General features: G+C 52.7%; 5 protein-coding genes across 5 annotated transcripts; 2 read left to right on the top strand and 3 right to left on the bottom strand.

The window, feature by feature from the left end:
* Window positions 1-663: 663 nt before the first annotated feature.
* N656DRAFT_802369 (uncharacterized protein) lies at window positions 664-1,739 on the top strand (the record flags this gene model as incomplete). Its single annotated transcript, XM_064818232.1, has 2 exons — window positions 664-849; window positions 903-1,739. 2 exons carry the CDS (start codon window positions 664-666, stop codon window positions 1,737-1,739), a joined length of 1,023 nt encoding a protein of 340 aa, XP_064665336.1.
* A 47-nt stretch (window positions 1,740-1,786) lies between these two features.
* On the bottom strand, window positions 1,787-3,768 carry N656DRAFT_464833 (uncharacterized protein). The gene is made up of 3 exons (XM_064809739.1): window positions 2,915-3,768; window positions 1,872-2,854; window positions 1,787-1,803 (listed from the first exon to the last, which is right to left on the bottom strand). Exons 1-2 carry the CDS (start codon window positions 3,427-3,429, stop codon window positions 1,903-1,905), a joined length of 1,467 nt encoding a protein of 488 aa, XP_064665337.1. The 5' UTR covers window positions 3,430-3,768; the 3' UTR covers window positions 1,787-1,803; window positions 1,872-1,902.
* A 2,774-nt stretch (window positions 3,769-6,542) lies between these two features.
* Window positions 6,543-7,380, top strand: N656DRAFT_741147 (uncharacterized protein). Its single transcript, XM_064812813.1, has 2 exons — window positions 6,543-6,883; window positions 6,952-7,380. Exons 1-2 carry the CDS (start codon window positions 6,668-6,670, stop codon window positions 7,141-7,143), a joined length of 408 nt encoding a protein of 135 aa, XP_064665338.1. The 5' UTR covers window positions 6,543-6,667; the 3' UTR covers window positions 7,144-7,380.
* Window positions 7,381-7,424: 44 nt separating this feature from the next.
* Window positions 7,425-7,894, bottom strand: N656DRAFT_802372 (uncharacterized protein; the record flags this gene model as incomplete). The annotated part of the gene is made up of 2 exons (XM_064818233.1): window positions 7,425-7,505; window positions 7,595-7,894. 2 exons carry the CDS (start codon window positions 7,892-7,894, stop codon window positions 7,425-7,427), a joined length of 381 nt encoding a protein of 126 aa, XP_064665339.1.
* Window positions 7,895-8,467: 573 nt separating this feature from the next.
* Window positions 8,468-10,423, bottom strand: N656DRAFT_464949 (dynein regulator). The gene is made up of 3 exons (XM_064809740.1): window positions 10,161-10,423; window positions 9,941-10,109; window positions 8,468-9,877 (listed from the first exon to the last, which is right to left on the bottom strand). Exons 1-3 carry the CDS (start codon window positions 10,196-10,198, stop codon window positions 8,696-8,698), a joined length of 1,389 nt encoding a protein of 462 aa, XP_064665340.1. The 5' UTR covers window positions 10,199-10,423; the 3' UTR covers window positions 8,468-8,695.
* Between the last annotated feature and the right edge of the window lie 628 nt (window positions 10,424-11,051).

Here is an 11,051-nt window from a genome sequence, read left to right on the forward strand (position 1 = left end):
AGGTGGAAGGCAGGGATCCAGCATCCCTCGTGCCTTACTCCGTACACGTAAATGCTTCAACACCTCCAAGCAACCGCCAGTATCAACCCCGAGAAGCAACGAGCATACGAGTTTGCTGTCATGTTGGATTATATCGTATCTCATGCTCTGGAAGCCTTGGATAGGTTAAGATAACCAAATACTAGGCTGATTCCCTCGCTTGTTCCATTTCCGACCCCTCTCCTGTTCAACTGTTGCACAGGTCTTTCTTACTCTTCTTCTCTTGTGAGTTGCTGCATTAGGCTCCAAACGTACGGTTAATCCCATCAGGCTGCTTCTCTTGGATACTTTCCTCGATCATAGCTTCTCTGCGCCAAGAACACACTCACACCAGTTCCCGATCATTCTGTGCGTGCAGTAGCCACTGCTGCCATACTAAAGCACAAAGCTATAAACCATCAATCCAACATGTTGTCCACTACTGTTCGTGCAGCACGGCCATCCAGCCGCCACGTCTGCAGACTTTCCATTAGCTCTCAGATCCAATCACAGCGGCATAGGCCGTTTGTCAATGCGGCCTCCTCCCTTGCGGGCGCGTTCGAGAGACCTCAAGTACGGCAGAGACTGCTAGAGCCTTCTTGCTCATTGCCGGGCCGGGCGTTGCCTATCACGTTCCGCTCCCTGATGTCTATGAAACCCCCCATCCAACCGGTTGGCATCGACAAGGAGCTCGAGAAGAAAGTCGGAGAAAGGAAATTGGAGTCCCGGCCGGATGAGGTTACAAGCACCTCTTCTGTTCGCCAGGTTATCGAAGGAAGCCAGGGACCAGCAGTGCCGGTGGACCCGCTACTAAATCTGAAAGACGATCTGGTAAGCATGGCCCGTAGTTGTTTTGTGTACTTGCAGAACCTAATATTCGCCAGAACACGGTTAAGGAGACTTTTGCACTTGGCTCGGTGCCCCGGGAGGCATTCGGTCTTGGCCTCGCCGGCACGCTGCCTTATCTGGCCACCTCAATATCTACCGTCTACCTGTCCTGGTCGCTAAACACGGAATGGCCCACGACTTCATCTTTCATAAACAGCATCGTAGCCAACCATGACTCGGCGACGCACTGGCTGCAGCTCCTCGAGCCGATCCAGGTTGGATATGGTGCCGTGATCATCTCATTCCTCGGCGCCATACACTGGGGACTCGAATTCGCCGAGAAACGGGCATTACCCGACCGTACGCGGTTCCGGTACGGCATTGGTGTCCTTGCGCCGGCCGTGGCCTGGCCAACCATCTTTATGCCGATTGAGTGGGCTCTAACGACGCAATTCGCGGCCTTTGTGGCTCTGTACTTTACGGACTCGACGGCGACGGTCAAGGGCTGGGCACCTGGGTGGTACGGGATCTACCGCTTCGTCCTGACGGCAATTGTAGGCGCCGCCATCCTGATCAGCCTGGTGGGCCGCGCAAAGATCGGCGCCGGCCACGCGCGTCTGTCAAAGGCAGAGTTACGGGACCGACTCCATCCACAGACGGGCAGCAAGGATCGGGATTGGGCAAAGGAAGAGGAAAAGGAAAAGGAAAAGATCCAGAGAGAGAAGAAGGAGGAGGAGAAGAAGAGAAAGGAGGCCGAAGAGAAGGCCAAGAAGGAAGAGCAAAAGAAGGAAAAGGCACAGAAGAAGGCTGACAAGCCTAAGTCAGAAGGAAAGGGCGGCCAGGAGAAGGAGGAGAGTGGAAACGACGATAAGCAAAAGGCCGACTCGGACTAATCATCGAAAGCAACACGCGGCCTTCTCCATTGCAAGTCAAAGTTCTTCAGCGCAAATGCAGCTCCTGATCATACTACTAAGTACTGGATACCTAATTCTATTGAAGATCATAGCATCCACTCATCGACTCACACCGTGACCGCCCTCATGCCAGTCAGTTGACTCAGTCACCCCAGCTCGCAATGAGGCTGCTTCGTCGCCGTTCCCTGGCCTCGACAAAGGGACTGCCGAGTATCAGCCCGACCTCAGCATTGTCACAGACCTCGCACTCAACCGCAAGGTAGAGGGTATTGTCCCGCTGCCAGTGGCTGATCCGGCTCCACAGGAGGGTTGTTCGCCCGATGGTTTTCTCGGGACGTTTGCCGTTGTCAAAATCGAGTAGGACGCCATCGCCACCATCCGCATTGTCATTATGGAGGTGCACGGTGCTGTTACTCTGGAACAGTTGGACGTCAAGGTTGCATCGTGCTGCCCAGGCGACAGAGATTAAGTTGATAGGCAGGTCCGGAACTACAAAGGCGGTTACGTGGAGGTCGTTGGTATTGATGTGACGCGGGCCGTGGTGGATGATATAGCCGCCCATGGTGGTTGTCAGGAGGGACGGCGGAATGCGAATCGTGGCCCGGGAGGGCGTTGTCGTTGATGAACCGGGTATTGGAGGTGGAGGTGGTGGTGGTGGTGGTGGTGGCGGTGCTGATAATGGCGGCGGCGTCGCTGAGGACACTGCTGCCTTCTGTGCTTGATCCGCTCCAGGAGCAGGACGTTGCGTGTTTTCTGGAGGGTTTCTGTATGTGGTACGACGCTGAGTTGACGAAGTGCTGGCATCTGATGTCCTCGATTCGAGACTAGTATGTTGGGTAGCGAACGAAAAGGGGGAGTCAGAGGTCGGACTTGAACTCTGCCCCGAGGCGGAGGCCGAGCTCGGAATCGTGTCAGGGACAACACCGTCCTTATACATGCTGCGCCCGAGGTCAAGCATGACGTTTTGGTGTTCTGAGTCAGGGCTAAAGAAGTCTGGTGGTTGAGTATCGCCCACAGGGCGGACCTGGTTGAAATGGCGGCGGAGGTCTTCTATAGCTTTCATTTGATCCTTGATCATGTCTTTCACAATGCGCCTTGTCCGGTATATCACAGTTAGGGCATATAGCGGGTAAGGAAGTCTTTTCATCACTTACATCTCCTCTTTAAGCTCTCGACTGCGTTGGTCCTGAGCTGACATGCGATGCAAGAGATCCTCCATTTTGCTTGTGGCCATGAGGAGGGACAGATTCGACTTGATACTCTCCATTTTTGGGTAGAGCTCCATGACGGATCGCTTGTTCCACAGCCACACGACAGTTCCCATCCAGGTAAATCGGGTTTGCGGCCTTGTGATCTGATCACGGATGGCGCGGAGATGCCTCAAGGTGTGTTTAGCCCCCTCGTTGATGTTCGGCAGCACATGGTGCGAGTTCAGGTATCTAACAATACGGGAATTGGGGGTTTCGCGACAGTATTCAGATAGAGTCAACAGAGCCAGTCTGACAATGTCGGAGAAGGATCTGACCTGTCTAGCGAAACTTTGCACTTCTTTAGTGAGGATCTGAGAGCTCAAAGCGAAGTCGTAGAGAATGTTAGCCAACTTCGCCGCCGATTTGGATAGTTGGTGGACGGCGGCTAGGGCACCCAGAACCGCCAAGGCCTCGGCCATCCCAGATCACGGCTAGACGATCAGGTCGCAAGCGTATTAGGGAGCCCGGGTCCTCATGGCACTTTATGAACGCTTGAAGACCGATCAGCGATTAGAAGACCCCGCAAGGTTTATAGAGCCTCGCGAATCTGTGATGCTGCATTATTGCCTCAGGTTGCGAGTCCTGCATGGTGCCCCTCTGCAGGCTGTGTCCAAGCTGGTTTTATTTGTCTGGGGCATGAGATGGAGGACTGGAATTGAATCCCATTGATTGAAGTCTGGGGGGCTCAACTGCGGGGTTGGGAAACAACAATAAAGAGATGACTGGAGCCTGACCAAGTAGAAGAGACTAAGTAGGTATGTAGAAAGAAAGGTTCGATAAAAGAGAGCAGGAAGAATCAATGCAGATAAGGAGATAGGTAACACATACGAAACCTAACTGAGGAAAGTTGAACTGATGGCTTGAAGATACAGGCTATAGACGAAGGGGCAAGGAAAGAACAACTCTGAAGCTGAACTGACATGTAATGGTATAACACGAAGAGTGCCTCGAAAAAGGGGGCGGATCATCATAATGGAATGAAGACCTCGTTATTTGCCCGATAAAAGCACATACACCAGAGAAAAGCAGACACTGAAATCAAGTGTTTCGACGTCTAATGAACGCCTAGAATTGTTCCTCCCTCGAATGGTAGTCACCTAAGGTTGGTACCAGGTACTACCTAGGTGGTCTGCCGGTGCTCCTCTGCAACTGCCAGCGGCAGGCTCCGCCACTGGGCAGGGCGGAAGCACATGCACAAGGTATTGGGTTTGAACTGATAAGCCGATCAACGAGAGCAAATCATCTCGCGGCATCGAAAACTAAGGCAACCTGCAGAACGAAAATCAATCTGAGAGCAGAATGCCTGCTTGAAAGCCCAAGCAAGCCTTGAAGTACAATTGAAGGATCGCACCAGACACTGCATAATGTGGGTAGGTAGTTAGGTAGGTACCTTTACCTACTCGTACCTAAGGTACGTGAACCTTAACTGGTACTTATGTCAACATGCTGACTCGACTTCCCTTAATTCACTGCAAAAGACTGAATGAGATCACCCCGTGTGATATACCTTCACGGTTTGCGGATATAACTGGAAGGAGTAGAACCCTTCCAACTTACATCTACTATCCTCCGGTACCTTGTATAAAACTTACGATGTGGCAGACAACAATCGTGACTGCAATTCAAGATTCCAGATATTACTGTGTATAAGTATCGTTTCTAAGCTACCAAAGCTTACTTAGGTATGTTCATACACCCGTTCTAGCCTCGCCCTTCGCGAATTAGGTTGTGAATTACCTTATTAGGAATGTAAGCTGTCAAAGCGTCGCAACCTTGAACTTGAAGTCACATAAATAAGTTAAAACACCCACGAATACGGCCTTTGAAGAAGCCATGCCATCGTGGGAAACATGTACTAGTAGTGCCTAGTAGTATAAAGTGGACGTAAGTTCACCTTAGATAGGTAAGGTAGTGAAGAAGCCCACCAAAGAATGGGGGAATATGTATTGATTGTAGCCGGAGGTGGTTGTTGGAGGGTTGCAGGAGGGAAGATGAGCCAAGCCCCAGTGCCCCAATAAATACAGGTTTTGCCAGGGTTCCTCCTTCCTACTCAACAGTAGGTAGGAACCTCACTACTTATGTGATCTTGCCTCCCGGGTCGCGTATGGTCCTCGACCAGAGCCTCAAGCATCTCAACGTCAGCAATGATTGGAGAAATTTCACAGTGATATATCATTTACATCTGGATAAGTAGATACATTCAAGACGATTCATTGTGAATAACGAGACTGTGCTGTTGTGCCTGAATGATAGAGGGAAAAGGGCTATACGTTGAACCCAACCTATCGTCCCAGAGAGATCAATCTTCTTGATAGAGTTCCCGTATACAACGCTGAGGACCTCCGGGTCTGATACATGTGCATGTGCGCGAACTTGCGGGATGATGTGACTTAAACAACTTGAAAACCTCCTGAACCCCTGAGCCGAGCTGATTACCTACTAATCTTGGCTGTTAAGACGCAGAGACTCCATGTTTACATGTGAGTCCTTATTCAGTTCTGAGTAAAGCACTTGAGCATATCATCAATATCATGTAGTGTAGTACTTAATGCCGTGGCTCAATGCTTTGTTATGAACGGACTTCACAGATCCATATCAAACCTCCAGCCAGCAGATCACTTCATGTGTGTTGGGCCTCGGGCTGCATGGTGAGATACCTTCTACTTAAGGTAGGTAAAATACCTGGCCTAATTGACCTTTGGTACCGACTGGAGTTATCTTCCTGACTCGGCAGGAGAGGTCGGAGAGCACTTGAAGTCATGCATTTGTAAGCCATACATTCATAAATGCCTTGGCCCCCATGGACCATGGTTCCGCGGATTACCCTGAACATTAGCTGGGTAGCTCGACCCTACCAAAGGTGAAAACAAGCATTTCAGCATCTACTACTTCACGTGCCAATCCCTCGCTTCTGACCAGGGGAAGGGCCTATACTGGCAGCATTATAGGATCCGTCATGTTTACGCAACCAGGAAAGGACCCTGTGCCCCTCCGCACCTTTAACCGAGTGGCCGGGTAGAATCCGCCAGGAGACACAGATGCAACGGTACGTTGGGGATCTGTACAACGCTGTTGCATGAAAAGCGCAGGAATCTCGCAGAATAATCCAGCCCTGGTAGCTACGCAATATCGGAGTACTATACGGCTCCAGACTTTGCTCGAAAAGCAGGAGACGTCAACTGGACACATGAGCCCTTAGCCCGGACACCTTGCTTGACTTCAAGTTTGTCCCCGGCACTCAAAGCTCCGTACCTCGATCTCTGGTAGCATCAAAAAGTACCATGCAGTCCATGATCACATGGGAAGGGGGAACAGCAACAGCATGCGGAGTAAGGATCGCGAGTCCTATATAGCTCGGAACCACCATTCGTGTTTTCAACTGCATGTTTGTGTACCTGTAATCAACTAGACCCGAGGCTTGATCCATCATTCACACCCTATTCACCCTTTTTACCTAAAGGTTCAAAAGCCATGTATTGGAAAACCATCTGCGCTCTCGCAACCGGGCTTGCTTCCCTTAGTTCGGCATTACCCGCCGTTGTTGACAAAGACGTCACGGACGAGTTTGTCGGCCAAGGACAGATCCACGTTCTCAACAGCAGCTCGCTATCTACCGCCGCCCCGACAGACCGCATTGGATGCCTAAACGAGCACGGCATGCTCACCATGAGCGAGTGCGCCGTCTTCACGCGCCTTGATGGGGGTTTTGGGACCTCGGTGAAGCTCTCTACGAGCAGCGGCAACTGCACTTTCATGAATCCAAACATGCCCACCAATAAGGATAGCTATTACGGCAGTGACTCGCATGCTTGGTCTTGCTGGGACGTCCCCTCGCCCGAGTATGATTCGGTGTGGGAGCACTATTACACAATTGTGAGTAACCACTACCGAATCATCATGATGTGAAAGAAGCACGGCTGATGTGTGCGTCGCGACTACAGAAAGGCTTCAAGTATCCCTTCGTTTGCAACGGCAATATCAATTGCTTCTACGACACTGTGGCGCCCCCCGGGCCGTCGCCCGAAGAGAAGGGACATCCTGTATGGCAGTTCTTCTGGGGAGCTCATCAGATGGACGTCCCCCCTGGACATTTGCAGGTCATCTGGCTGTGGGTGCCCGTTGGCTCGTCCTGAGGCACGACAACAATGAAGGTAGGCATATCGATGAGTGATGGCCTCCGGGGTTCGCCTAGGCAGTAAGGGGCTGGGACTTGGGATGTTGACTGCTTGGAAGACCCTGAATTTCGGCTGAAGACAGGCTGAATCAATCACAGTGAACCTCCTCCTATTCAGTTCATACTACGGTGTTCCATAGTAGAGATGACCCAATAACATCCCTTCGAGTCCTGTCAGGCGTTACTTGGCAATGAGACCATACTTTTGGTACATGCCCGTAGTATCATGACCTGTCTATATTACCTGACAAACGTAGTGTAGGTGGATATAGGAACACGCCATGACCCCGTCTTTCTGCAGCCGCTGACATAAACAGAGGTCTGGGAATCACTGAGTCAACATACACTTGCTCAATTCGAGTCCCCGTCCCGGCTCCAGTCCCAACTCCAGCCCCAATTCCCTCGCCCACCCTCTCCGTCCCCTGCCCTTCTCCTTGGCCCTGCCCCTGCCCCTGCCCAAGCTCAGGCTCGGGCTCCGGTTCACCAAAGTCCAACGGGTGGGGGTATTTGTCGCCCTTCGGGTCACAGTTAATACAGGCCCTCAAGTAGTCGGAGACAATCTTCCAGTCCGGCTGGCGCCTGTGGCCCAGGACGCCCCACTCGCGGTTCGCCGCCCGGTGGTCTTCGCACCGCACGGGGATGGTGATGGACTGCCAGAAACGGGCGTAGCACACCTGGCAGTAAAAGTTCACCGTTACCCAGAGGCACATCTGATCGGATGGCTAGGTGCTGGGTAACTAGGTAGGTTGTCTTGGTTTGAGGGGACCAGTACAATTGCAGTACACTTGCGAAAGGCGGGTGCAATGGCGGTCACTTTGGGGAACCTTGTAACAGGAAGTGGTGGGCGAAATTCGGACGGGTGAAATGGCTAGGGGATTGTCTGGACTGACAACCGGTTTATATGGAGTACACGCCTGCGGTGCGGACAAAGGGGTTGCCGTGTTCTGGTGGATTTTCTGACCATTGGGGCTGGTCTCTGCAGGCATAAAGGAATTTTGCGACAGGTCGTATATCTGATGTACAAACAATGCGCTTTTGGACCAGAGATGGTGCCATAACAAGGCGCTTCAGCCCCCAGGGCTTGCCCAGGAATCCTGGAAACAAGTTACCTAGGGCGGACTAGGGAGTTCTTGAAGTCATAATGTTCAATATTGGGGTATCTATCTAACTCTGTCATATCGTTCCTCAAAGACTCACTAGTACCATAGTGCCATGGACAATGCAAGCTAGAGACACAGCGTTATTGACCATTGCAGGAGTACGGCCCGTGTGTCTAAACAGCCTACATCAAGAGTCGGAATTATGGGCGGTTAGAGGAGAATCAGACCGTTTCTGCGCTAACCTGACCTGTCAAGACCCTCCTCAAACGGCTGCGCGTTTCGCAGGCGGCATCGCCTCCCGGAGTCGGCTCAGCGTGGACCATGCCGTTCTGATATCGCTGTCTCGGCTTGCGTGGTGCTGGCAGGGGCTTGAGAGTAGCTGCTGCTGTTGCCTCGGCTCGAAGCAGTCACCTAGTTGGCGAATATCCTCACATTAAGGTCCACACTCCCCGTGGCAATGACACAGCGGATCTGTGCATCTGCCCCTGAGCCAGGAGTCGGCTTTTTGGGCGTCCCGTTCGACTCCCCATTTTGTCCATCAGTGCCGTTGGCGGCAGGCACATCCTTGACGACAGACGGCGCCCATCTAATGCATTGCACGAAATGGTTGTGTGCGTCCGCTATCGTCTTGACGCATCTCCCCTCCTGTGTAAGGTCCCAACACCTGAGCGTGTAGTCGTCGGCGACCGAGAGCAGGTACTTGCCTCCAGGGTGGAAGACGAGACCTCGTACCCAATTGTCGTGACCAACAAGGACTTTTATACAGGTACCCCGCGCGTCCCATAACCGGATAGTTTTATCTCTTGATCCAGTCGCCATAAACTCAACTGCGCTGGTAGCAGGCGGCTTCTTGACGCCAGCAATGGACGCTAGATGCGGGTAGGAAGCGGCCGGCGCAATGGCGCAGCAGAGCACGACATGCTCGTGACCAATCAGGCTTGTCTTCGGTTCGGGATTGGGTACCGAAACATCCCACAGCCGGCCGGTATAGTCGTCGCTTGTTGACAGTATATACCTTCCGTCGACAGATGGGCAAACATCGCGCACCCACTCGGCGTGTCCCCGTAGCGTCTTGACACAGTACCCGGTGCTCACGTCCCATATCCTCAATGTCTTGTCTCGGCTCGCACTAACCAGAAGATTCCCGGCGCCGCCAGCCACGCCAGAAGGAATAAATCGAACAGCACTGACACTGTGGTCGTGCCCAGGTAGGGTTCGGATGTTTTTGTAGTCGTCTGAGGGATCCCATAGCTTGATTGTCAGATCTGAACTGCATGACGCAAGGAGTGTATTCCCTCGGGGGCCCCCGAAGTCAACATCTAGCACCGCTTTGGTGTGGCCTTTGATAGTCCGCTCCAGCTCCCCAAGCTCCCAGTCCCAGATCTTGATTGTTTGGTCTTCAGAGCCTGAAGCTAGCGATGAGAAGACGGGATGAAAGGCGACGCATGTTATCGGGCTTCGGTGGGATTGGAGAGTATGTCGTGCGGGTGACTTGGGAAGCCAAGAGACTGGATCCTTGTTCTGACGGGAGGTTGGTGTCGCGTTATCGAGCTCCGACTGGAGCATGTTGTTGCGCGCCTCAAGATCCATAATCTAGAGAACACAGGTCAGATCATGCCATGAGCGCAGCACCTCGGAATCGAGGGGTGTGTTGACCTTCTTCTGTAACCGGACGACGCTTGTCCATTTCTTCTCCAGAAGGCCCTCGTATTTCTTCGCTGTGGCAGAATCAAAGACATCTTCCCCAAGGCCTAGCTCTGCTCGCAAAGCAGCAGCCGTGTTGGTGAGGTTGCTGGCCGTTAGGTAGGCGATAAGGGCGCGGTGTCTCGAGCAGCTGTCAGCTTTCGCAACTTCCAATGCGGGGTACAATACCTACAGCTCGTCGGCTTGCCTCGATGTTAATATCTGCGACATCGTGGAGTCTCACGGGCAATCATGAAGCCCTGTCCTTGGGCGCGAAACGGAGACGGCTCGGACAGCTATCGGACCAAATGGGCGGTCAGGGGCGTGGGATGTTGTCGGTTCGTGATACAGACAGCGCTGGCGTTATGACGATTCGATATTGAAATGGGTAGTCCAAAGGGTGCATAGCCCGGAGACCGGAGTTTTCCAATGGCAGGTCCTCGGCAGCTAGCTGCGTGGTCAACAGCACAGAAGCTCAGGCGATGCCGCGGTTTTCGTATCTATCCAGGACAACACAAATGGGGATGCGGAGGGGTCGCAAAAGTGGAGCATTTGACGACAGACAAAGGGTACCAAAACAGCGTTCGGAAAGTCGCGCGATCACAATGAGCAGAGATTCATCGTCCGTATAACTGGGCCGTCATATAATATCTTGGTGGTGTATACTGTAGCGGGGCCGACGATGGAACACTTGAAACTCAAGCCACTTCCAAAGTTAGGGAATTATCGCGGTGGGAGTTCCCCTTCATGTTGTCGCTGCAGATCTCTCGCGGTCCTGAGCTGGTCGGCAGCGGCTGTCATTGCGGGTCTGCCGGTCGCAAAATGCAGGGGATGAAGTGACATCACACGTGGCTGGCCTTCTGTGTTTCTCCAGAAATGGCCGCACAGACCAATCCCAGCCCTGGCGCATGTCAACAACCCAAATCGGGTTTTGTACTGTGGACTCCCAGGGTCCCCGCAGCGACTGCAGGGGAACGGGACGCCGACAAACATCGCAGCGAATTTTGTTGGACTGTAAACACTCCCTTCAAAGGGCAATCGCAAATCCCGCATTGACTGGTGAAGCCGTGCTTTCTTCAGACGG

This window comes from Canariomyces notabilis (genome assembly GCF_033297395.1).
Source record: "Canariomyces notabilis strain CBS 508.74 unplaced genomic scaffold N656scaffold_38, whole genome shotgun sequence".
Classification (NCBI taxonomy): domain Eukaryota; kingdom Fungi; phylum Ascomycota; class Sordariomycetes; order Sordariales; family Chaetomiaceae; genus Canariomyces; species Canariomyces notabilis.